We start from the raw sequence: 23,813 nt of genomic DNA, 5'->3' as shown, positions 1-23,813 counted from the left end.
GCCAGATGGGCGGGGTATAAATAATAATAATAATTTAAAATGTACCTTTCTACGGTAGGCTATTTTGAACACACTTTCCCATGCAATTTTACTGGCATAGTAGTAGTAATAATAATAATAATAATAAATTTTATTTATACCCCGCCCTCCCCGGCCAGAGCCAGGCTCAGGGCAACTAACACCAGTAAAATTACAATAAAAACGTAATAGGAAAAAAACACACACACACAAAACCCAACCAATTTAAAATACAGGTTAAAATGCAATTTAAAATGCAGCCTCACTGTAAAAGTAGCTCATAGACCAAAACCATAAGGGGAGGGAAACGTAAGGGTCAGACTGGGTCCAAACCAAAGGCCAAGCGGAACAGCTCTGTCTTGCAGGCCCTGTGGATAGATGTCAAGTCCCACAGGGCCCTAGTCTCTTGTGACAGAGTGTTCCACCAAGTCGGGGCCAGTACTGAAAAGGCCCTGGCCCTAGTTGAGACCAATCTAACCACCATGTGACCTGGGACCTCCAAAATGTTGTCATTTGTGGACCTTAAGGTCCTCCGCGGGGCATACCAGGAGAGACGGTCCTGTAGGTAAATGGGTCCTAGGCCGCATAGTAAAACAGTGAGCACGTAATGTTAAACCAAACCATGGTTTAGCGTGAACAACCAAGCATGTGGAGACGCAAGGGTGGAAATCGCAGCCACTGCCACGCTACCCAAAGCTGAGCCATGGTTTGGTCTTAGTGCTATGTCCAAACTTGGGTTCATGCAAACCGCAAGCCTGAATTGGATGTTCATGCTAAGCCAAACCATGGCTTTACTCTCAGCAGCATGGCAACAGAAAGAGCGAAGCGGCTGCCATTTCTGCTCTGAGTACCCTAACCTTTGCTTGTTCGCATTTGGTCACGATTTGACTTGGCATTAGCGTCCAAACTGGATCACTGTACATTTTTTAACCGCCGTGGTGCATTGTCTTGGATCCTCAAAAGGTGGAGTGTAGATGCTATTTGTGAAGCGAGCACATGGGTCCTAGTTGGCCACTGTGGATGGAGATGGGATGCTGGACGGGAAGGGTCGAACAGACTCTTCGAATAGCCAAAAACTAATCTGACAAGGAGAAGCTGTTTGCACCGGTTACCTTCTGCCGCATCCTCTGCCTGCTGCGAGCGTCTCTGAAGCAGCACCCTGTTCCCCAGGTTCCTCCGACGTCGGGGCATCCCCTCTCCCCGCTCGCTGGTGTGGGGTTGAGGCCTGCCAGCTGCAACCACGGCCGCCACATTCTGCTGGTGCTCCTCATCACCTAGAGAAAGGGGACATCTTTGATTGTGTCTCCACCACAGCTAGCTTATTCAGAACCGAGTCTTTTGCTTCAGTACTATTACTACAGTGGTGCCCCGCAAGACAAATGCCTCGGAAGACGAAAAACTCGCTAGACGAAAGGGTTTTTCGTTTTCTGAGGTGCTTCGCAAGGCAGATTTTCCTAAGGGCTTGCTTCGCTAGACGAAACGGCCCTGCCTCTCCTGTCATGGCGACGGTCACTGCACGCACGCACGCACGCTCGCTTCCCCGCTCCTCCGGCTCCCTCCCACCTTCCGGCTGATGGCCGACCTTCCGGCTGCCTCGCGCCGCTGCCCACCGCCCTCGCGCACTCCTCTCAGAGAGCTGTTGCCGCCATCAGCCAGCATTGCAGCCGGAGTTGCGCTCCTGAGCCCCGCCGCCCTCCAGCAGCCGCATCGCGCGGTGGCCACAAGGCGCGGATGAGTCTGAGGTACCGGCTGCGGCAGCTGCCCTGCTTCTCCCCGCTCCTCCCCGCCATTGTTAGTGTTTAACTGCAGTGGTGCTTCGCAAGACGAAAAAAGTCGCTCAACGAAAAAACTCGCAGAACGAATTAATTTCGTCTTGCGAGGCACCACTGTAAGGAATTTGTGCGCAAAATGCTTTTGAAAAGAATGTAACGGCGCACCCTAAGCATGGAGTTAAATGCGTGCTGAACTCATGGCTCAATGGCACCACCCACAGGACACACAGCTCAATCCTATGCATGTCTACTTAGAAGAAAGTCCCATTGAGTTCAGGCGACTGTGAATGGCATGGGTGGGGAATCCTGTGGCCAGATGTTGTGGAACGACTGCATCCAACGTCATCAAGGCCATTGGCCGTGCTGGCTGGGGCTGATGGGAGTTGGGAGTCCAAGAACCTCATGGAGCAGGGGGTAAACAGGTTCATCTCTTCTGCTGTATAGGATTACAACCCAAATGCCCCAGAAAGCACTGCTCAACAGAGATCGAGACGGCGATGCATCTGAAAATCTGATTTCCCCTGCTAGCTGCAACTCTACAAACAGGAAAACCAATGGCAGAGCTGACATGTTAAGTATTCAGTAAAGGGTAAAGGGACCCCTGACCATTAGGTCCAGTCGTGGCCGACTCTGGGGTTGCGGCGCTCATCTCACTTTATTGGCCGAGGGAGCCGGCGTACAGCTTCTGGGTCATGTGGCCAGCATGACTAAGCCGCTTCTGGCGAACCAGAGCAGCGCATGGAAACGCTGTTTACCTTCCTGCCGGAGTGGTACCTATTTATCTACTTGCACTTTGACGTGCTTTCGAACTGCTAGGTTGGCAGGAGCAGGGACCGAGTAACGGGAGCTCACCCCATTGCGGGGATTCGAACCGCCGACCTTCTGATCTGCAAGTGCTAGGCTCTGTGGTTTAACCCACAGTGCCACCCGTATTAAGCCGGGGATTTTGAAATACGCCCTGAGGTTTCTCACGAGTTTTATGCTATTGGAGAAAGTCAGGATATCCCAAGGAGCAAACTGCAACAGTGCTTTCAGACCTGGAGTGGTATTCTGTGTGTTTTTTCTGTGAGCACAAGGACTTCCATTTATGCAGCACTCCCCACCACCCCCAGGCTTCTCCGTTGCACTCTGCACTCTCTCAGAATCTGTTGGGGAAGCCCCGAAAACAGATTCTGGGGACACACAGGGAGAAAAGGGGTGCAGTTCTGGCATGCAGCCAAAAGTCCTTGCACTGATGGAACCAGCACGATGAATCTTGCCTCTACTTGCTGGGGTAATATTTACAAGACACTTTGAACCGGTCCCATCAGAAGGCAAGGTGGGTCTTGCCTGCCTCGTCTCTTGTGAGAAGTACCAATAAAAAATAAATAAAGGAGTGCTTTAATCAGGTAATTTTTAGACTCATGAATTAAGGTTCTTAAGGGGAGAGGAGGGAGGCTCTTTTAGGTAGCAACATGTATTACTTTGCTTATTTTAACTTTAGGTAGCAACATGTATTACTTTGCTTTTTAACATCTTTATGCGCCCCCTTGCCCAGATTATCCGGAGCTTTGGGCTGGGCTGTCACCAATATGCTGATGACACTCAGCTCTATCTGCTGATGGATGGCCACACCAACTCGGCCCCGAACACACTGACCAGATGTTTGGAAGCTGTGGCTGGATGGTTTCGTGGGAGCCGATTGAAACTAAATCCTTCGAAGACAGAGGTCCTATGGCTAGGTCGGGATGGCATGGGGATGAGGGACCAACGCCCTTCTCTTGCGGGGGCCCAATTAGTGCCATTGCCTTCCGTTAAGAGTTTGGGTGTAATCCTTGACGCTTCCCTTTCCATGGAGGCGCAAGTTACAGCAACAGCCAAGGCGACATTTTTCCACCTTCGCCGCATCAAGCAGTTGGTCCCTTACCTTTCCCGCCCCGACCTGGCCACAGTGATCCATGCGACGGTCATCTCCAGGCTTGACTACTGTAATTCGCTCTACGCAGGGCTGCCCTTGAAGCTGTCCCAGAAACTCCAGCGGGTACAGAATGCTGCAGCGAGGCTCCTCACGGGGTCTCTGCCATGGGAGCATATTCACCCAGTGCTTTTCAAGCTGCACTGGCTCCCGGTGGAGTACAGGGTCAGATTTAAGGTGCTGCTTTTGACCTTTAAAGCACTTCGCGGCCTAGGACCCTCATACCTACGGGACCGCCTCTCCCGGTATGCCCCACGGAGAGCCTCAAGGTCCATAAATAACAACACCCTAGTGGTCCCAGGCCCTAAGGAAGTTAGATTGGCTTCAACCAGAGCCAGGCCTTTTCAACTCTGGCCCCGGCCTGGTGGAACGCTCTGCCTCATGAGACCAGGGCCCTGCAGGATCTGATTTCTTTCCGCAGGGCCTGTAAGACAGAGTTGTTCCGCCTGGCCTTTGGCTTGGAGCCAATTTGATTCCCTCCCTCCCTCTCTTTCTTTTTTTCTTTTCCTTCTCCTCCTCCGATGAGGCTACATTTTAATATTTTAATGTTCCATTATTTTAATGTTGTACTTTACTTTTGTTTTAAGTTGTAATCATTCATCTTGTTTTTATTATTGCTTGTAAGCCGCTCTGAGCCCGGCCTTGGCTGGGGAGGGCGGGGTATAAATAAAATATTATTATTATTATTATTATTATTATTTCAAAACGTGCGGCAGGAATCCCTGTTGCAGCACATCCATGACTGTGTGGGTCTGAGGAAGCGGAAAAGTTCATCTGAGTAAAGTAATGTTTCTACAGCAAACTGGGCTATGGGCTTAGAATATACAGTATATACACATATATTAGGGACTTCAGCTGTAATTCTAAATGTCGCCTGTTATGCCTGCACTTAAATTCAACATATAAAGTTCATCTAATTGCAGTGGCTCCGTTTCTGGAATGCTTGCTTTATATACCTTCACTACAGATCTTTAGGTGCCTGGCAAAAGCATTCCTCTTCTCCCAGGCCTCTGGCGAATTAAACAATTTATGGCCTTTTAAAATGTCTGGGTGGGGGTATTTTGTTTGTTTGTTGCTATGATATGTGTTTTTATATTGTAAATCACCCTGGGATCTTCAGATGAAGGGCAGTATTGAAATAATAATAATAATAATAATAATAGGATTAGGAGTATAGTTGCTGCATATTCATTTTGTCTGTAAAAAACCCCCACATAATTTTATTACCTATTTCTTCTGATGTTTTACAATTTGTTGTTCAGTTAATATTCAGCTTTGTTGGCCGTTGGGCACACTATAAAAGGACTGATAGTAAAAAAAACCCCTGCTAGAATTGGATATTAAAATGGAATAAAAATGGTAGCCCCAGAGTGAACTTCCAACACTCGCACAAAACTACAGAAACTTCTGTGTGCAAATTATTTATCTAAGAAAATAGTCCTTCACAGACACACCACTGCCAGGATGTGGATAAAGGACCGCATGATTTTTTAAATTCTATTTTGCATGTGCTTCATGGAAATATCCAAATAAGAACAGCAACATAGCAACTTTGTTGGCTTGCCGCTGCCCCGCTCCCATCACAAAGTTTTACTGAACTCTCCTGCAGCCTTGATGCTAAATCAAAAAGGGGAGAGAGAAGATGCTACCGCCAAGACAAATCGTGTAAGACCCGCCTGCACTATGTAAAGAGTGTAAAGATGGAGTGCGCGCACAGAATTGTCCAAGACACACAGAGTTGTGCAATTGTGCAGTTCTCTCTCCCCCCCCCCCCCCGCTGCACCACATCCTGCAACACCTCAGATTCAAATACCCAACTCAGCCCTCCTCGGCTTGCGAAATGTCAAGTCTGCTGACGTGGATGATGCCTGAGACATCATTAATGATCTGCCTTGAAGTGCCATGCAGAAAGGATGTCAGATGTATAGTAACCCCCGCAGAAAGGACCAGAAATAATTTCTGGCCTCTGTGCACAGAGTTCAAATACTGGGTGCCTGGTATGGTGCAGCTCTTTGTGGTTCAGGGTACAATTGCTTAGAAAGGCTCATCTCCTGGTTGATGTGCTCTCAAATACAGCAGAACCCAAAGCGCATGCATGTGTGCATCTAATAAGGGTGGTTATTTTTTAATTTCTGGTGAGCACTGCCACCACAGCTAAAGCACAGTAAGGCGTGCAGCTGTGATTATATCCACTGCATGCTTATAAGCTATGGTGGGGGCACTGTAATACACGCAAGCACAAGCAAAAACTGAGGTAGCAGCCGCAGCCGCCATTTTGCATTGATCTGGATTAAAATTGTTGAACCACTCCTTAAATGCTTAATATCGACAATCAGAAGTCTGGGTTCAGGAAACCTTTCCCCATCTCGTTCGTTTGTCCCTCCTCAGACATGTGATGCTGAAATTACCTCCAGGGTAGCAATGAAGGCACTCTGCACATGGTTAGAGGCACTCTTTTCAGGGGGCAAGAGACACAGGGTATGCAAAAAACAGATTCTGGCACAGCCTACCTAGGTCAGCAATGCCAGAAAAATGGGACCGTAAGTCAGTGGTAGAGTATAGAATCATAGAATCATAGAATCATAGAATCATAGAGTTGGAAGAGACCACAAGGGCCATTGAGTCCAACCCCCTGCCAAGCAGGAAACACCATCAGAGCACTCCTGACATATGGTTGTCAAGCCTCTGCTTAAAGACCTCCAAAGAAGGAGACTCCACCACACTCCTTGGCAGCAAATTCCACTGTCGAACAGCTCTTACTGTCAGGAAGTTCTTCCTAATGTTTAGGTGGAATCTTCTTTCTTGTAGTTTGTATCCATTGCTCCGTGTCCGCTTCTCTGGAGCAGCAGAAAACAACCTTTCTCCCTCCTCTATGTGACATCCTTTTATATATTTGAACATGGCTATCATATCACCCCTTAACCTCCTCTTCTCCAGGCTAAACATGCCCAGCTCCCTTAGCCGATCCTCATAAGGCATTGTTTCCAGGCCTTTGACCATTTTGGTTGCCCTCCTCTGTACACGTTCTAGTTTGTCAGTGTCCTTCTTGAACTGTGGTGCCCAGAACTGGACACAGTACTCCAGGTGAGGTCTGACCAGAGCAGAATAAAGTGGCACTATAACTTCCCTTGATCTAGATGCTATACTCCTATTGATGCAGCCCAGAATTGCATTGGCTTTTTTAGCTGCCGCGTCACACTGTTGGCTCATGTTAAGTTTGTGGTCAACCAAGACTCCTAGATCCTTTTCACATGTACTGCTCTCAAGCCAGGTGTCACCCATCTTGTATTTGTGCCTCTCATTTTTTTTGCCCAAGTGCAATACTTTACATTTCTCCCTGTTAAAATTCATCTTGTTTGTTTTGGCCCAGTTCTCTAATCTGTCAAGGTCGTTTTGAAGTGTGATCCTGTCTTCTGGGGTGTTAGCCACCCCTCCCAGTTTGGTGTCATCTGCAAATTTGATCAGGATGCCCTTGAGTCCATCATCCAAGTCGTTGATAAAGATGTTGAATAAGACCGGGCCCAAGACAGAACCCTGTGGCACCCCACTAGTCACTCTTCTCCAGGATGAAGAGGAACCATTGATGAGCACCCTTTGGGTCCGGTCAGTCAGCCAGTTACAAATCCACTGAGTGGTAGCAGAGTCAAGACCGCATTTTACCAGCTTCTTTACAAGAATATCATGGGGCACCTTGTCAAATGCCTTGCTGAAATCAAGGTAGATTACATCCACTGCGTTCCCTTCATCTACCAGGCTTGTAATTCTGTCAAAAAATGAGATCAGGTTAGTCTGACATGACTTATTTTTCAGAAATCCATGCTGACTATTGGTGATCACAGCATTCCTTTCTAGGTGCTCACAGATTGTTTGCTTAATGATCTGCTCCAGAATCTTCCCTGGTATTGATGTTAGACTGACTGGGCGGTAATTATTTGGGTCCTCTCTTTCCCCCTTTTTGAAAATAGGGACAACATTTGCCCTCCTCCAGTCTGCCGGGACTTCGCCTGTTCTCCAGGAATTCTCAAAGATGACTGCCAGTGGTTCTGAGATCACATCTGCCAGTTCTTTTAATACTCTTGGATGCAGTTCATCTGGCCCTGGAGACTTGAATACATCTAAACTAGCCAAGTATTCTTGTACTATCTCCTTAGTTATTCTGGGCTGTGTTTCCTCTGCTGAATCATTTCCTCCAAATTCTTCAGGTCGGGCATTGTTTTCTTTATCGGAGAAGACTGAGGCAAAGAAGGCATTGAGGAGTTCAGCCCTTTCTGTGTCCCCTGTTTGCATTTCACCATCTTCTCCTCTGAGTGACCCCACTGTTTCTTTGTTCTTCCTTTTGCTACGAACATACCCATAGAAGCCTTTTTTGTTGCTTTTAACCTCTCTAGCAAGTCTGAGTTCATTCTGTGCTTTAGCTTTTCTGACTTTGTGTCTACACGTGCTGGCTATTTGTTTGAATTCCTCTTTGGTGGTTTCCCCCCTTTTCCATTTTTTGTACACATCCTTTTTTAATCTTAACTCAGTTAAAAGTTCTTTAGATAGCCACCCTGGCTTCCTTAGGCACCTTCCATGTTTCCGTCTCATTGGTATTGCCTGAAGTTGTGCTTTTACTATCTCCCTCTTAACAAACTCCCAGCCATCATTAACTCCCTTTCCTTTTAGTATTACTGTCCATGGGATCTCACCCAGCACTTCCCTAAGTTTTATGAAGTCGGCTTTCTTAAAGTCAAGAAATTGAGTCCTAGTATGCTTGGCTGCTCCTTTCCGTTGTATAGTAAACTTCAGAAGAGCATGATCACTTGCGCCTAATGATCCTTCCACTTCTACCCCATTAACCAGGTCATCGACATTGGTTAGGACCAGATCTAAAATGGCTGTTCCTCTTGTTGCTTCTCCCACTTTCTGGACAATGAAGTTGTCTGCAAGGCCAGTGAGGAATCTGTTTGACCTTATGCTCTTGGCTGAGTTTGACATCCAACAAATATCTGGGTAATTGAAGTCCCCCATTACTACTATCTCCCTTCCTTTTGCATGCTTGGCCATCTGTTCCAGGAAGGCATCATCTATGTCCTCCGTTTGGCTTGGGGATCTATAGTAAACTCCCACAATGAGGTCACTATTATTCTTCTCTCCCTTAATTTTGACCCAAATGCTCTCACTTTGGCTTTGAGGTTCTAAATCTTGGATCTCTTCACAGGTATACACATCCCTGACATATAACGCCACTCCTCCTCCTTTCTTGTCTGGTCTGTTTCTCTGAAATAGATTGTATCCCTCCATTTTTACATTCCAATCGTGGGACTTATCCCACCAGGTTTCAGTGATGCCTATTATGTCATATTTAGTTTGCTGTACCAAGAGCTCAAGCTCATCTTGTTTATTTCCCATGCTTTGTGCATTAGTGTACAGACATTGAAGTCCATTAGTCATTCCCCCGTGTCTCTTATTTAAGGATTTTTTCCTCCCACCACTAGGTCTGCTTGCTGTTTGCTCCATTTGGTCTATGACATTTGGATGATCATCTTCATCAATTAATAGACTCCTACCTTCAGGAGCACTGTCTCCCTCCCCCACATTAGTCAGTTTAAAGCCCTCCTGATGAGGTTTCTTAGTTTTTTGGCAAAAACATTCCTCCCAACCGTTGTGAGGTGCAGCCCATCGCTTGCCAGAAGTCCATCCTCAAGAAACTGCAGTCCGTGATCTAAGAATCCAAACCGTACAGTGATGCCTCACAAGACGAAAAGAATCCGTTCTGTGAGTCTCTTCGTCTAGCGGTTTTTTCGTCTTGCGAAGCAAGCCCATTAGCGGATTAGCGCTATTAGCGGCTATTAAAGGTTTAAGGGATTAGCGGATTAGCTGCTAAAAGGCTATTAGCATCTTAGTGCCTTAGAAAAAGGGGGTGGGGAGCGAAAAAAAAACCCCAGGAATCGCAAGACATTTTCGTCTTGCGAAGCAAGCCCATAGAGAAATTCGTCCTGCGAAGCACCTCCAAAACGGAAAACCCTTTCCTCTAGCGGGTTTTCCGTCTTGCGAGGCATTCGTCTTGCGGGGCACCACTGTATATGCTTTATCCAAAAAAGCCAAGCTTCTCCAGCTAAGTCCAGGAACAACTCCTGCTCATTATCCAGGTGCTGTTGCCAACGTGGCGCTCTCCAGATGCTACCAGACTCCCAAAGCCCAGTGGCTCCTGGCTAGCAACAAGGGATGGCAGGAGCTGCAGTCTGCCAATACTGGGCAGACACCACATCACCTACGCCTATAAGGTATCAGACTACCAGGCAGATTTTGTTTTCATCTTGTAATCTTTTACGTTGTGAAGAAGACCGAGATCTTCAGATGATGTGTGGTATAAAAATTTAATAAATAATAATAATAATAATGTAATGGGCCAACTCCATCCTGTGTGAGGCACTCTGCGTGTAGGGTTGCCACCTTTGTTCTGGCAAAACACAGGACAGGGTGGGGCGAGTGGTGCACAATTTTTTAATATATTTTTTAAAATATGGTGCTGAAGTGAATTCAAAGCAATCCCTTACAATCTGTTGCATCCTAAGAGGGTGGCCCTAACTTGGCAGAGAGGAGACCTGAAATGCAGGACAAAACTCACTGATACAGCACACAGCATTCGGTAGCAGAAGCCAGTAATAGGAATAATAATAATCAGTGCTTTTCCCCCCAGGGGGATGCAGGGGTACACATCCCCCTAAACCATGGGTAGGCAAACTAAGGCCTGGGGGCCGGATGCAGCCCAATCGCCTTCTAAATCCGGTCAGTGGACAGTCTGGGAATCAGTGTGTTTTTACATGAGTAGAATGTGTGCTTTTATTTAAAATGCATCTCTGAGTTATTTGTGGGGCATAGGAATTTGTTCATCCCCCCCCCCAAAAAAAGTATAGTCTGGCCCTCACAAGGTCTCAGGGACAGTGGACCGGCCCCCTGCTGAAAAAGTTTGCTGACCCCTGCCCAAACATTTTGTGAATCTGAGTTTGGCCTCATTGAGCGGCAGTGTTTCAATATAAGTAGGAAAATGAAAGTAACTCTAAATATATATATATTTAAGAAAAAAGCACCGATAATAATAATAATACGCAGCCACCTATCTGACTGGGTTTCAACAGGAAGCAAAAAGCAGCCTCTGATGCTGGGGAATGGGTATTAGTCATGAGCTTGGGAGGAAAAGAAGAGGCACTCAGCACATGCTCAGAGGCGGTCTTATTTAGACACCCACCCCAAGGGGACAAAGCTCTTAAAGATGTTGTCAAATATAATATTATAGATATTATTTTATACTATATTATTAATACATACTACATTTCTACATATAATATAATATAATATAATATAATATAATATAATATAATATAACATAATATAATATAATATATACGTATTAGGACTCCCCCCCCCAGACTTCTCTATCCCACAACCTTCCCCCCCCCCGTCTTTCCAAGCAGGTGGGAGATTCCGCCCCCCCTGACGGACCAGGTAGAGAACTCGCCCGCCCCCCCCCCCGTCCTACCCGCGCGCGCCTGTCCCCTGACGCGGCTGACGAAGACGAGAAGCGCCGCCAACAGCGCCGCCGCCAAGACGTAAAGCACCGGGTCCATCTTCGCCTCGCAAGCTCCGCCCCTTTTGGCCACGCCCTCCCTCCGACACTGAGAAGAGCCCGGCCAATCCGGCAGAGGCGACGTGTTCGGCGCGGCTCGGGAAAGCAAACCACGCCCACTTCCCGGAGAGAGGGGCGGTTCCAGAGCCAACCGCCGACGAAGCTTTCCGGAGTGAGGAAGCTGAAGCGCTAAGGGGCGTTCTCTCGCGGCGTAGCCTAGCAACCGGAGAGGACCCCGCCCGGCCGTTGTTATGGCTGGCTAGTGAGGTCGCCTGCTTGGAAAGTACCAAGTTTCCCCTCCCTTTGCGATTGAAAAGCAGGCCAAGACCCGGCCTAAATGAACCCCAGCGCTGTCGCTTTCTGTTGCGGTGCTGCTTTCTGTAGCTTTTTAAAGATAGGACCCTTTTTTAAAAATGTACCCGAGGGGCTGCCTAAGTAGCTGCCTGCTGAGCAGTGGGTGTGGGGCGCGTTGGGTCTTGACTCTACAGGTACGCTCTGGCTGATGGGAGTTGTAGTCCAAAACACCTGGAGGGCATTAAGATGCGGCTCCCCGTGTATTCCTTGGGGATATTCCCCCTCCACACAAATAATAGTGTTCCTGCAATTTCCTTGTGTGACCACTAGATGTCGCTGCAGTTCCAAAGATGCTCCATAGAAGCTCCATAGACCTCCATAGACCCCTTGCAAGTGCGCTAGAAAAGGTAGTGGGAGCAGAATTGCATATTCTTACCATTCTCAAGGTACCAACGTCTTTTGCAAATCTGTTCCTTGCACCGTTTCCTGTAGATACTTAATACAAACAAGCACAGCCACCGAATATTTCTTTTTTAAAAAAATAATATTTATTAGAAGTTTAAAAATTACAGAAAAAAGAAAAAGGAAGAACAATAAAAAGTTTAACAAAACATACATTACAATTACAATTGCAATACATAAAGAAAATCAAAGAAAAAGGAATATAAAAACATAAAAAGACAATACAACAATGCAGAAAAACAAAACACTAAACACAAACATCCAATATTCCTTATCTTTACCTTTCATTAACTTGTTTCATCGACCTCCTCACACCTCCCTTTTTTGTATTCTAATTCGATTAACTATTTCAGCAAATTCCATCTTTCTCAATTTTTGTTCTATAATTTATCTTAACGGTCTAACCTTAAATTTTTAATTTTGTCCCGTTATCAATCAGCTTTTACTTAATTCTTTATTACATTTCTGCTAAAACCATATGGCTTCATTCCAACATCCTTCTAACATTCATTAATTTTACAATGTTTTTGTAGATAAGCTTTAAATTTTTTCCAATCTTCTTCCACCGACTCCAGCCACCGAAGATTTCAAAGGAATATCTCATTTAAGATGCATTTTATTACAGAAGTCAGGGGTACCAGCGACCCTTTGCAAATCTGCTCCTGCATCGTCTCTTGCAAATACAGTGGTACCTCGGGTTAAGAATTTAATTCGTTCTGGAGGTCTGTTCTTAACCTGAAACTGTTCTTAACCTGAGGTACCACTTTAGCTAATGGGGCCTCCAGCTGCCACCGCGCCGCCACCACACAACTTCTGTTCTCATCCTGAAGCAAATTTCTTAACCAGAGGTACTATTTCTGGGTTAGCGGAGTCTGTAACCTGAAGCGTCTGTAACCCAAGGTACCACTGTACTTTATCTGGGGTTGTGTGGGTTTTTTTGTTTTTACTTTAACAGTCATCACTAGTTTCCTCCTAAGCTGGTTCTTGGCAGTTTGGTGGTCTGGCTGCATTCTTACATACAGTGGTACCTCGGATTAAGAACTTAATTCGTTCCGGAGGTCCGTTCGTAACCTGAAACTGTTCTTAACCTGAAGCACCACTTTAGCTAATGGGGCCTCCCGCTGCTGCCGCATGATTTCTGTTCTCATCCTGAAGCAAAGTTCTTAACCCAAGGTACTATTTCTGGGTTAGCGGAGTCTGTAACCTGAAGTGTCTGCAACCCAAGGTACCACTGTACTTCACTAGAGATTTCAATGGAAAGGCTGGATTAAGATGCATTTTCCTACAATAATCAGGGTAGTTTAATATTATTACAATGGTACCTCGGGTTACAGACGCTTCAGGTTACAGACTCCGCTAACCCAGAAATAGTACCTTGGGTTAAGAACTTTGCTTCAGGATGAGAACAGAAATTGTGCTTCGGCGGCAGCGGGAGGCCCCATTAGCTAAAGTGGTACCTCAGGTTAAGAACAGTTTCAGGTTAAGAACGGACCTCCAGAACGAATAAAGTTCTTAACCCGAGGTACCACTGTATTATTATTTGTATACCACCTGTCATCCCAAGATCATAGAGCATTTCACGACATAAAGATACAAAATGAGATCACAGAATGCATAACAAACAAAAACGAATAGCGCCCCCTCCCCAAAGCACATTTAAAAGGCTAAAGATGGTTTAATCAGCCAAATGCCTCGTTATGAAGAAATGTTTTTGCCTGGTGCCTAAAGATATGTAACAAAAGTGCTAGGTAAGCCTTTACAGGTTCTGCACTCTCCTTCCTTGGAGGTTTTTAAGCAGAGGTTGGATGGCCATTTGCCATGGGTGGTTTAGCTGAGATTCCTGCATTGCAGGCGGTTGGGCTAGATGACCCTTGGGATCCCTTCTAGAGATGGAAAGGCCTGGAAAAAACCCGGAAAAACTGGGGTGGAGGGAACCCAGATTTTTTCTGTTTTTTTCCAAAGCCATTTTTTTCCAGAAAAAAATGAAGAAGGAAAAAAGTGTGTGGAATATTCAAACTATATCAAATGTTGTTGTTTTTTCTGGAAAAAAATGGCTTTAGGCGAAGAAATGGGGAAAAACAGGAAAAAACTGGTCCCTCACATTTTTCTGGGTTTTCCCACAGGCCTTCCCATCTCTAAATTCCCTTCCAACTCTATGATTTCTATGGCATGGGTAAGCAAACTAAAGCCCAGGGGCTGGATTCGGCCCAATTGCCTTCTAATTCTGGCCCGTGGACAGTCCGGGAATCAGCGTGTTTTTACATGAGTAGAATGTGTTCTTTTATTTAAAATGCATCTCTGGGTTATTTGTGGGGCATAGGAATTCATTCATATATTTTTTTCAAAATATAGTCCACCCCGCCACAAGGTCTGAGGAACAGTGGACCGGCCCCCTGTTGAAAAAGTTTGCTGACCCCTGTTCTATCGTTAAATAAGTTGGAGTTCTTGTTATTAAATATACCAAGAAGAAAGCACACCAGGAACTCAGGCCAGTGTAAGTTTCAGTAGTGGGAGTGGTCCCTACTCGCAAATCAATAGTTGTAACAAAAACTAATCCATTCAAAAGTATGTATTCTGACAAGGATTACAAACTCTAACAGAGATTACAAACTCAAACTCATAAGAATATGTATAACACAATAATTCGTTACAGAATTAGAAATAAGAGTTTATGAGTAGAGATAAGATCATGTTAGTCCATAGTCAGATTCGACGTGAAGGTCTTAGTTTCAATCATTGAGCAGAAGTCAGAAGTCAATTATGGATCAGAAACCAGGACAGGGCCCTGTTTCGATGCATTCACTTTCATCAGCTGGAAGTATCAAGTATTATATCTGTATCTGAGCAAAAAATAAAGGGGCTGTTATGTACTGAGTTGAATAGGATCCAAACTGCAGCAGTCTGATTGGTCCTAGAACAATAGGATCCAAAATGCAGCAGTCTGATTGGTCCTAGAATAATAGGATTCAGAATGCAGCAGTCAGATTGGCCCTAGAACAATGCAGCAGTATGATTGGTCGGCAGGAACCACCCAATCATGCTGCAGATAGAAGTGAATCCACAACCTGATTGGCCTACAGGAGAATTCTGGAATTAGCCAATCATGTGCAGCCCATTGTGTAAATAATGTATATAAGCAGATACTTTGAGGGGACTTTCATTCTTCCTCCTCACCACCATGAGCTGAATAAAGAGCATGAAATCACTTTGCAACTCTGAGTATATTTCAGGGGCAATTCCTGATCAGATGCTTGTTTACTTCCTGTGCCTCAGAAAATACACAGCTGGGGCCCTTGGTGGGAGATTTCCCCAAATGGCAGGATGGGGGTGGCGAGGTCGGGGCTTCCTGGGAACATTGGCACGAGCACTAGATTGACTTTGCCTGTGCCACCCAACGTAAGGTAAGATGCCCAGGTAAGATGCAGCAGCAGCCGTGTCGGGAGGCCGGCCCCTGTGGCTTCATCCCGCCAGGTGATGCTGGTACCTGCATTTCTGTTAAGATAGTATCAAGACCACTTGCGAGCCTGCTAGGAGCGGAGTGATCCTGCGAAACAGGAATTTCACCTGCAAAATTGGAACTTGGCCACCTTATAACAAGACTTGGGGGTGTCCCCCTCTTGTTTGCGTATCCCTATCTGTTCTCGCCATGTCCAGATGTGAAACTGACAGTTATTGTTTTCCAGGAAAACTGATGACCTTACGATGGCGTGATTAAAGAGAGAATCGGAGCGTGGCCAGCCAGTGGGAAGGAAATGTAAAGATAAGATGTCCTAATCTGTCCCTTTGCCGGGCGCTTTTCCCGTCTGACTATTTGTATACCGAGATGGCTCTGGTTTGCCAAACAGCTAAGCAAACCGCCTTTGAGTCCACCCAGGTGTGTTTGCTCTTCAGCTCGAGCTGCTCATTTTGGGGGGAAGTAGGGTGGACTGCAGAGCCGTGTCACCGTGAGTGGAGAGAGACTTTGTGTGATTCACCAGGCAATGGATTTTTCCACCTGCCTTGTTCCACCCTCCAGCCCTAGCATCCTTTCCCAGACCATGACTTTGAGAATAGCAGAAGCTGCTGGGAAGAGAGGAGTTCAGGGATATAAAATAATAGTAAGAAGAAGAAGAAGAAGAAGAAGAAGAAGAAGAAGAAGAAGAAGTTGTGTGTTCTTGTTTTCCAATATGACCCTTTTACATCATTTTGTGTGTTCTGTGGTATTTTATGCCTTGTGACTTGCCGTTATTTTTTATTGATTACAGTTTAAAGGTAACAGTAAAGGGACCCCTGACCATTAGGTCCAGTCGTGGCTGACTCTCCGGTTGTGGCGCTCATCTCGCTTAATTGGCCGAGGGAGTCGGCGTACAGCATGACTAAGCCGCTTCTGGCGAACCAGAGCAGCGCACGGAAACGCCGGTTACCTCCCCGCCAGAGTGGTACCTATTTATCTACTTGCACTTGATGTGCTTTCAAACTGCTAGGTTGGCAGGAGCTGGGACCGAGCAACGGGAGCTCACCCCGTCGCGGGGATTCGAACCACCGACCTTCTGATCGGCAAGTCCTAGGCTCTGTGGTTTAACCCCCAGCGCCCCCCGCGCGCCCTGATTACAGTTTAGTAATTCTTTATTATAATTGATAACTGTAAAATTATTTGCTGATATTTAATTTGACTGTTTACTATTATATTCTAATGCGTTATTGAATTTTGCTTTATTTGATATAAGTTGTACATTTTAAAGCTATTGTGATGTTTTTTTTTATTGGATCATATTGTTATCACGTGTGTGGTCTCGGCTGTCTATGTTGTCTATGACACCCCCCCCTTTAATTTCGCTTTTAATTTGTATACCGCCTTTCTATAAAAGTGAAATGAATAAAGGGGAGGAAATGCCACCCCTTGCCCCACCAGGGGAGAAATGAGCAAAACATCGCATTGCTTGTAAAATGATGGGGACAAATGGGGTGTCCACCAAGGCCCTGAAATTTTTCAGAACAGGGCTTCCGTGTGTCCAGAATTTCCCTCACATAGTCAGGATTTGGCCCTCATAAACAGCGTCCAGCCGGAAATTGCAAATTTCCATGAAAATAAGCTCAGCTTTATTTTTTTTAAATTTTTCAGAACAGCTTTTGTATCTGGATTTTGCCTTTTTCAAATATGTCAACCCAACTTCAGAGGCTTCAGTGTCGGCTGCACAAGCACCCCATGGCTTCCCCCAAGGAATTCTGGGAGCTGTCGTTTGTTCAAGGAGATCGTGGCGGCTCTGTGACAGGTGAGCTGCTGCTCCCAGAATCCTTTGGGAAAGTCACACACTTTAAAGGTTTGGTGCGTACGGGACTGGAGTGTGTGTGGAAACTAGCCTAGTACAGTCATACCTTTTGTTACATTTGCTTCAGGTTAAATCTTTTCAGATTGCGTCCCGCGGCCACCTGGAAGTACTGGAAAGGGTTACTTCCAGGTTTCACCACTCGCGCATGCGCAGACGCTCAAAATGAAGTCATGCGCATGCGCAGAAGTGGCGAATCACGACCCGCGCATGCGCAGACGTGGGTTGCATTCTGCTCACGTTGCGAACGGGGCTCTGGAACGGATCCTGTTCACAACCAGAGGTACCACTGTACAGCGAAAGGTAACATAGACATTTGCTGTTCTACTCTTTTTTCCCTCTGTCCCCCAACATACAGCCCCCCAAAGGGAAATGTGACCTTCGGTCTGCAATAGTAATAATAATGTCAGTGTGGTGTAGTGGTTAAGAGCGGTAGTCACGTAATCTGGGTAACCGGGTTCGCGTCTCCGCTCCTCCACATGCAGCTGCTGGGTGACCTTGGGCCAGTCACAGTCTCTCAGCCCCACTCACCTCACAGAGTGTTTGTTGTGGGGGAGGAAGGGAAAGGAGATTGTTAGCCGCTTTGAGACTCCTTAAAGGGAATGAAAGGTGGGATATCAAATCCAAACTCTTCTTCTTCTTCTTATTTATGGTATATGCCACCCATTCCTCTTCTAGGTTTTTCTATACCATCAAGATTGGTAATATATGTTTGCCTCCTTTTTATGAGTACAATATGGCAGGATTGGGATGTGTTATGTCATCTACGGTACTTTTGTGGTTCGTTTTGTTTCTGGGGAAACTCCCCCCCGCCCTCGTTGCTTGAGATCGCCCCACCGGTTTGCAGCATTCATTTTACTCTTGGGAATTCTCTCTCTCTCTTTTTTTTAACTGAAAAATTTATTTATTAATATTAACAACAAACAACAAAATATAATATTAACAACAAAATATAACAATACATCAAAACAAAGAAGAAACAGTTCCAAATCTTACAGATTAAAACACTAAACAAAGAATGAAGGAAAAGAAAAAGAAAAAAGAAAGAAAGAAAGAAACGAAGATAAAAGACAAAGAAAAGAAGAAAGACAGACATATTCCCAACACCGTATTCATCGTTATGTAACCAAACTTGATAAAACTAAGACTTCCACCGACCTCACAACACTTCATTTCAGTCTCTTTATATCTTTCTGTATTTCCTTATCATCTCAATCCTAATTTGTTTATGTATATATTTGTCAATATTCCTTTCCCTTTCTATTCATGAGGTCATTCTGAACTCAACCAGATTTTTACCCTTGAACCTTGTTTTTTGAAGTATTCATTCAAACAGTCCTGTTCCTTCTTCACTAAACTTTTTGGTTTTTGTCTTATTATGTCCGTCAGTTCGGCTAACTCCAAGTATTCACAAAGTTTACATAGCCAGTGGCGTGGCGTGGGTTGTCAGCACCCGGGGCAAGGCAAGTAATTTGCGCCCCCTAACCCATGGATTTGCGCCCCTTAACCCTATCCCCCAGATGTTGCGCCCGGTGCGGCCGGCCCCCCCCTGCACCCCCCACGCTACGCCACTGTACATAGCCATTCTTCCCTGGTAGGTATTTGTTTCCCTTTCCAGTACTTAGCTACCAGGATTCTTGCCGCTGACGTCGCATAAAAGAATATTTTAACTTTACCTTTTGGAATGTCATCATTTAATATTCCTAATAGGAATGCCTCTGGACTTTTACTATAGGTTATTCTTAGTATTTTCTTTATCTCCTCATGAATCATGCCCCCAAATTTCCCAATCTCCGGGCATGTCCACCACATATGGTAGAAGGTTCCATTTTGTTTCATAGACCTCCAGCACTTATTATTGTGCGTTTTGTTCATTTTAGCCAGCCTTACCCGGGCCAATTACCACTTATGATACATTTTCATATAATTCTCTCTTATTAAATAACATGCTGTGAAGTTTATAGTTTTTCTCCATAATTTCTCCCACTCCTCGTATTCTATTGTATGGCCTAGATCTTGTTCCCACTTTTTAGTGGCATTTCCCTTTTCTTCTTTTTCTGATTATTCATTCTGTCGCAGGTGGCGCTGTGGGTTGAACCACAGAGCCTAGGACTTGCTGATCAGAAGGTCGGTGGTTCAAATCCCCGCAACGAGGTGAGCTCCCATTGCTCAGTCCCTGCTTCTGCCAACCTAGCAGTTCAAAAGCACATCAAAGGGCGAGTAGATAAATAGGTACCGCTCCGGCGGGAAGGTAAACGGCATTTCCGTGCGCTGCTCTGGTTCACCAGAAGCGGCTTAGTCCTGCTGGCCACATGACCCGGAAGCTGTACGCCGGCTCCTTCGGCCAATAAAGCGAGATGAGCGCCGCAACCCCAGAGTCGGTCACAACTGGACCTAATGGTCAGGGGTCCCTTTACCTTTAACCATTTGTAGATTTTTGAGATAGTCTTTTGATTATTGTATAATATTTCCTTTTCCCATACTGAATTTTTTAAAATCAAAACCCTTGATTGTTTCACCCTTCTCAAATGTTGCTGTTAGCTGGTGATATTCTAGCTCACTCTGTTTTAGTTCTTTGAATTTTTTCACTTTCACTGCTCTTGGGCATTCTCAACGCAGCCTCTGAAAACCATGCCTCTCCCTCTCCCTCTCCCCTCCCCGCTTTGCAACATAACCAAACACGAGCACTTTGACGCGAAAGGGTCAGTTCCGCTGTGAGCTTTTGTTCCCGTGTTCCAGGCTGGGTGGCAATGCTTGGAGCTGTTCATTTGCCTTCAGCTGATTGCCGGCAAATGTTTACCTGCCTCCCTTCGCCTTTGGAAAGGAGAACTCGCTTTCCCCCAGAGAATGCCTTGTTCAGTTGTGGCCAGGAGTGGGTCTGTTGCTTACGTAGGGTTCTCGTATCAAGCAGGGGAACCAGCCCAGGACTCCCATTTTGAAGTTCCAAAGGTAAGGTCTCAGGGCCGAGAGTTGCTTTAAAGGTACCAAGAAGTCTCTACCGCTACATGTCACCCCAGTCTCTGAGCAGAGAGAGGTTCCAGGGCGTCCCAGGCACTTTTACAAGTTTGATTTCCTCAGTATGAAGGTCAGCAGAGACTGTGGTGTCTTTAGGATATATGGTTTTATAATAATAAATTATTACTTATACCCCACCCATCTGGCCGGATGTGCCCAGCCACTCTGGGCGGCTCCCAACAAAATATTAAAAACACGACAAAACATCAAACATCAAAAACTTCCCTAAACAGGGCTGCCTTCAGATGTCTTCTAAAAGTAAGTTAGTTGTTTATTTCCTTGACATCTGATGGGAGGGCGTTCCACAGGGCAGGCGCCACCACCGAGAAGGCCCTCTGCCTGGTTCCCTGTAACCTCACTTCTCCCAGTGAGGAAACTGCCAGAAGGCCCTCAGAGCTGGAGGGCTGAACGATGGGGGTGGAGATGCTCCTTGAGGTATACGGGGCATATTATTTACACCTATGTACAACCTGAGCATATGATGGAGGTGCTCACAAAACATTTATCAGGGAGAGGCTTGATTGCCTGGAAAGCAATCTCTGAAAAAACACTGTCTCCATTCGGTCTCGGTTTTGGACATACCTTGCTAAATCTCTGACTGGAGATGGGGGTGTGGGGGTGTATGAACACATCTTTTCCCCAACACACCTACGTGCGAAGGAGGGCATAAGGACATTAAGGTGTAACGGAGCACAAGTATTCCTGTTATACCCAAGGGCTTATTTCAAACTGTTGGGAATGCTACAAGCCAGCCTGTTGCAAAGAAATGAATGCCTAAGAAAAGCCAAAGGCACACCCAACCAAGCAGTCAGAGATTTAGCTGAATCCGAACACTGGAATGTTTTTTAATAGCAAGGTATGTCCAAAAGGCCAAAACCAAGACTGAATGGAGACAGTGCTTCTTCAGAGATTGCTGCCCAGGCAGTCGAGCCCCTCCCTGATAAATAGGGACATTGGAAACATACAATAATAAATGGTTTGAGAGAGGTTACCAATATTTCAGGAGTTAGAGCAGAGCCGCCGGAAGAATAAATGTAAAATTGCTCTCCTTCAAAGGATCCTCGGATGCTGTCCGTGGTGGTCAACACAGAGTTGGAACTCTGTACTGGGAAAACAACACCAACCAATTGCTCTGGGTTTTCCATTTCCCTCCTCCAATCCTTGCCTTCCTTCGTGACCATTCCTCCTCACACACAGGGCCGCAAAACTGCCAGTTCCAGTCCCCATCCCACACCATACGCTCCTTCCCAGCCAATATTCCTTCCCTGCCTCTCACCTTTCCCCCCTTCGGAACGGGTGTGGCCAGAGTTTCCGACTCTCAATTGTTTTAACAGTGGCACCGATGGAAGGACCACACTCCACCTCTGTTTGGCTAGTGAAATCAAGAGAGCAGACTATGGTGAGAGAGGATTGTGCGCTCAGTTCTGTTGTTGAAAACAAATGCCTGAACTCACAGACGCCCTGCTCTTTCATTCTGTACCTGCATAGCTGTCAACTTTCCCCTTGTAAGGAATCCTATTCAGAATAAGGGAATTTCCCTTTAAAAAAGGGAAATGTTGACAGCTATGTGTACCTGTCTCGGGTTGGTAGATCTCGGGTATGAAGTAAAAGGATAAAGCGCATCCCAGGAGCCTGACATCTGCCCACCACTGGTTTAGGCCATGTTGTCTGCATGCTCCCCTCTTCCCTGGGCTAATTGCCGCTGCTTGACTTCTGTCTCCCCAGTATTCTAGTCCTGTCTGCCTTGCATCTCCCTTTCCCCTCATCCATTTACACGGCTAGCTAGAACGATCAAAGGTGGTCAGGTGGTGGCCGCCCTGCTTCCCTGAAATCTGAGATGTAACCTCAAGGTGGAAGGCGAGATATCAAAAGAAGAATAACCATAATTTTAACCTGAGTAGAAGAACTGGAGGCAGCGACATAAAAGCCTGAACCCAGTGCAACAGTTATGAGTTCTCCATGCCCATCTGGCTGCCATCCTCCTTGTGGAGTCTTCTGACATCCTTTCCCACCAACGAGGATGCAGAACACATCAACTGGTCAGGATCCAGGAGATGGATAGCTGATAGTCTGAAGGAACATTGGCTCCCAAACTGTGATCTGTTTTCTCTCAGGTGGCGGCTTCCTTCCCCATGGAGGAACAGCCTTTTGTGAGTTTGGGAAAGGACTTGGCCACCATCTGTGGGGGACATCCTCCTAGGACAGGTTCTCAACCATGGTTTGCCTGGTGCACCTCAAGCACCAACAGGCTTCCATTAGGTACTCCCGGACCTTCCTGTAGCCAAAGACCACAACGTATGAGCTGGCCGAGTAATAAACGGAAGACAAGATGCCATAGAGGGCGCTGAGGACGCTATTTTCGAAGCTGCTCTTGATGTACCCCGAGGCGATGGCGATCCAGACCATGTCATTGGAGATCCAGCAGACCACGTATATGGACAGCAAAGAGAGCAAGACTTTCGTGGCCTGGGCAGTGTGCTTGTTCCAGCTGCCGCTGGTGACCGAAGAAGCAGCTTTCACTTTCCGGCTGTGCTTGCAGAGAAGGTCGATGATGAAGACATTGAGGACGATGACCAGCATGACGAAGACGAGGTCCAAACTAACCGAGGCGTATGTGGTGAACTTCATGGCAAAGCTCCCTGTAGACCTTAAGCAGGTTGAGGTCGCCAGGTAGGCGATGGTCTTGTTCCTTCTGCCCACCGTCTTCTCATACTGCAAGTAAGGTATCTGTAAGAAGATGCTGACTATCCAACACCCAACCAGGGTGCTGTTGACGTATTTGCCCTGGTGCCGGTAGATGAACTTGGACCACCGGTAGCTGGGCCGACGGATCTTGATGAGGTGCACGAAGCTCAGGTTCTCCACCGACCAGATGCTGATCAGCCTCAGGGTGTGGTACGTGTAGAGTAGGATCCTGCAACCCAGTTCTCCAAACACCTTGGTGCTGCTGAAGATAAGGAGCCCCGGAATGGCCTTGTAGCAGCAGAGGAGGAAGTTCACCAGGGACATGTTGACGATGATGCGGTCCAGGGGCTGCAGCGATTTGTGCCGGATGGCGTTGCTGATGAAGGCAAAGAGGACAATGAGGTTTCCGACCATGCCGACGAAGGACGACAGGTACATAAGGATGGATGTCGCGAACATGAGATCGTGAACCATGGTGAGGCAGGGCCTCGTGCGCACATTACCGGGTTCCAGGCACCTCGCTTCTTTGTTTGGCTTCCTTTCGGTAGCTCTCCGGTCTGACACAGGGCACCAGCTTCTTTGCAACCGGTGTCCGGAAGGCGATTTCCCCCCTGCTCATGAGATCCGGGTGTTCTTTTATATGGGCACAACTTCTCCTGGCGCACTCCCACCGGGGACATGATTACTCTGCTATTTGCATA

The 23,813-nt window shown here is 46.4% G+C and overlaps 2 protein-coding genes across 3 annotated transcripts in view; both read right to left on the bottom strand.

The window, feature by feature from the left end:
• DDRGK1 (DDRGK domain containing 1) overlaps positions 1-11,515 on the bottom strand; it is a 42,423-nt gene extending 30,908 nt beyond the window's left edge. The window contains exons 1-2 of the mRNA XM_083398726.1: positions 11,264-11,515; positions 1,131-1,292 (exon numbers count right to left, since the gene is read on the bottom strand). Of these exons, the coding sequence (XP_083254852.1) occupies positions 1,131-1,292; positions 11,264-11,351 (250 nt within the window). The 5' untranslated portion in view covers positions 11,352-11,515. The remainder of the gene's footprint in view (positions 1-1,130; positions 1,293-11,263) is intronic.
• Positions 11,516-20,616: 9,101 nt separating this feature from the next.
• On the bottom strand, positions 20,617-23,809 carry LOC310657653 (olfactory receptor class A-like protein 1). 2 transcript variants are annotated; one of them, XM_083398642.1, is made up of 2 exons: positions 23,616-23,809; positions 20,617-23,488 (listed from the first exon to the last, which is right to left on the bottom strand). In XM_083398642.1, exons 1-2 carry the CDS (start codon positions 23,729-23,731, stop codon positions 22,624-22,626), a joined length of 981 nt encoding a protein of 326 aa, XP_083254768.1. In that variant the 5' UTR covers positions 23,732-23,809; the 3' UTR covers positions 20,617-22,623. The 2 variants fall into 2 exon arrangements, with proteins under 2 accessions (XP_083254768.1, XP_083254769.1); XM_083398643.1 differs by having other exon boundaries at positions 20,617-23,684.
• Between the last annotated feature and the right edge of the window lie 4 nt (positions 23,810-23,813).

This window comes from Podarcis tiliguerta, assembly GCF_965153285.1.
Source record: "Podarcis tiliguerta genome assembly, chromosome: 9".
In the NCBI taxonomy this organism is placed as follows: Eukaryota; Metazoa; Chordata; class Lepidosauria; order Squamata; family Lacertidae; genus Podarcis; species Podarcis tiliguerta.
Note: the sequence above shows the minus strand (reverse complement) of the source record. Positions and strands in the feature narration are given on the sequence as shown.

What these genes read in the sequence shown, in the direction of transcription:
- LOC310657653 (XM_083398642.1), bottom strand. Translation starts at nt 23,731, where the DNA reads ATGAGCAGGGGGGAAATCGCCTTCCGGACACCGGTTGCAAAGAAGCTG. An exon ending in AGCGAGGTGCCTGGAACCCG is followed by an intron (nt 23,489 to 23,615) that starts GTAATGTGCGCA and finishes TGCCTTCATCAG; the next exon opens with CAACGCCATCCGGCACAAAT.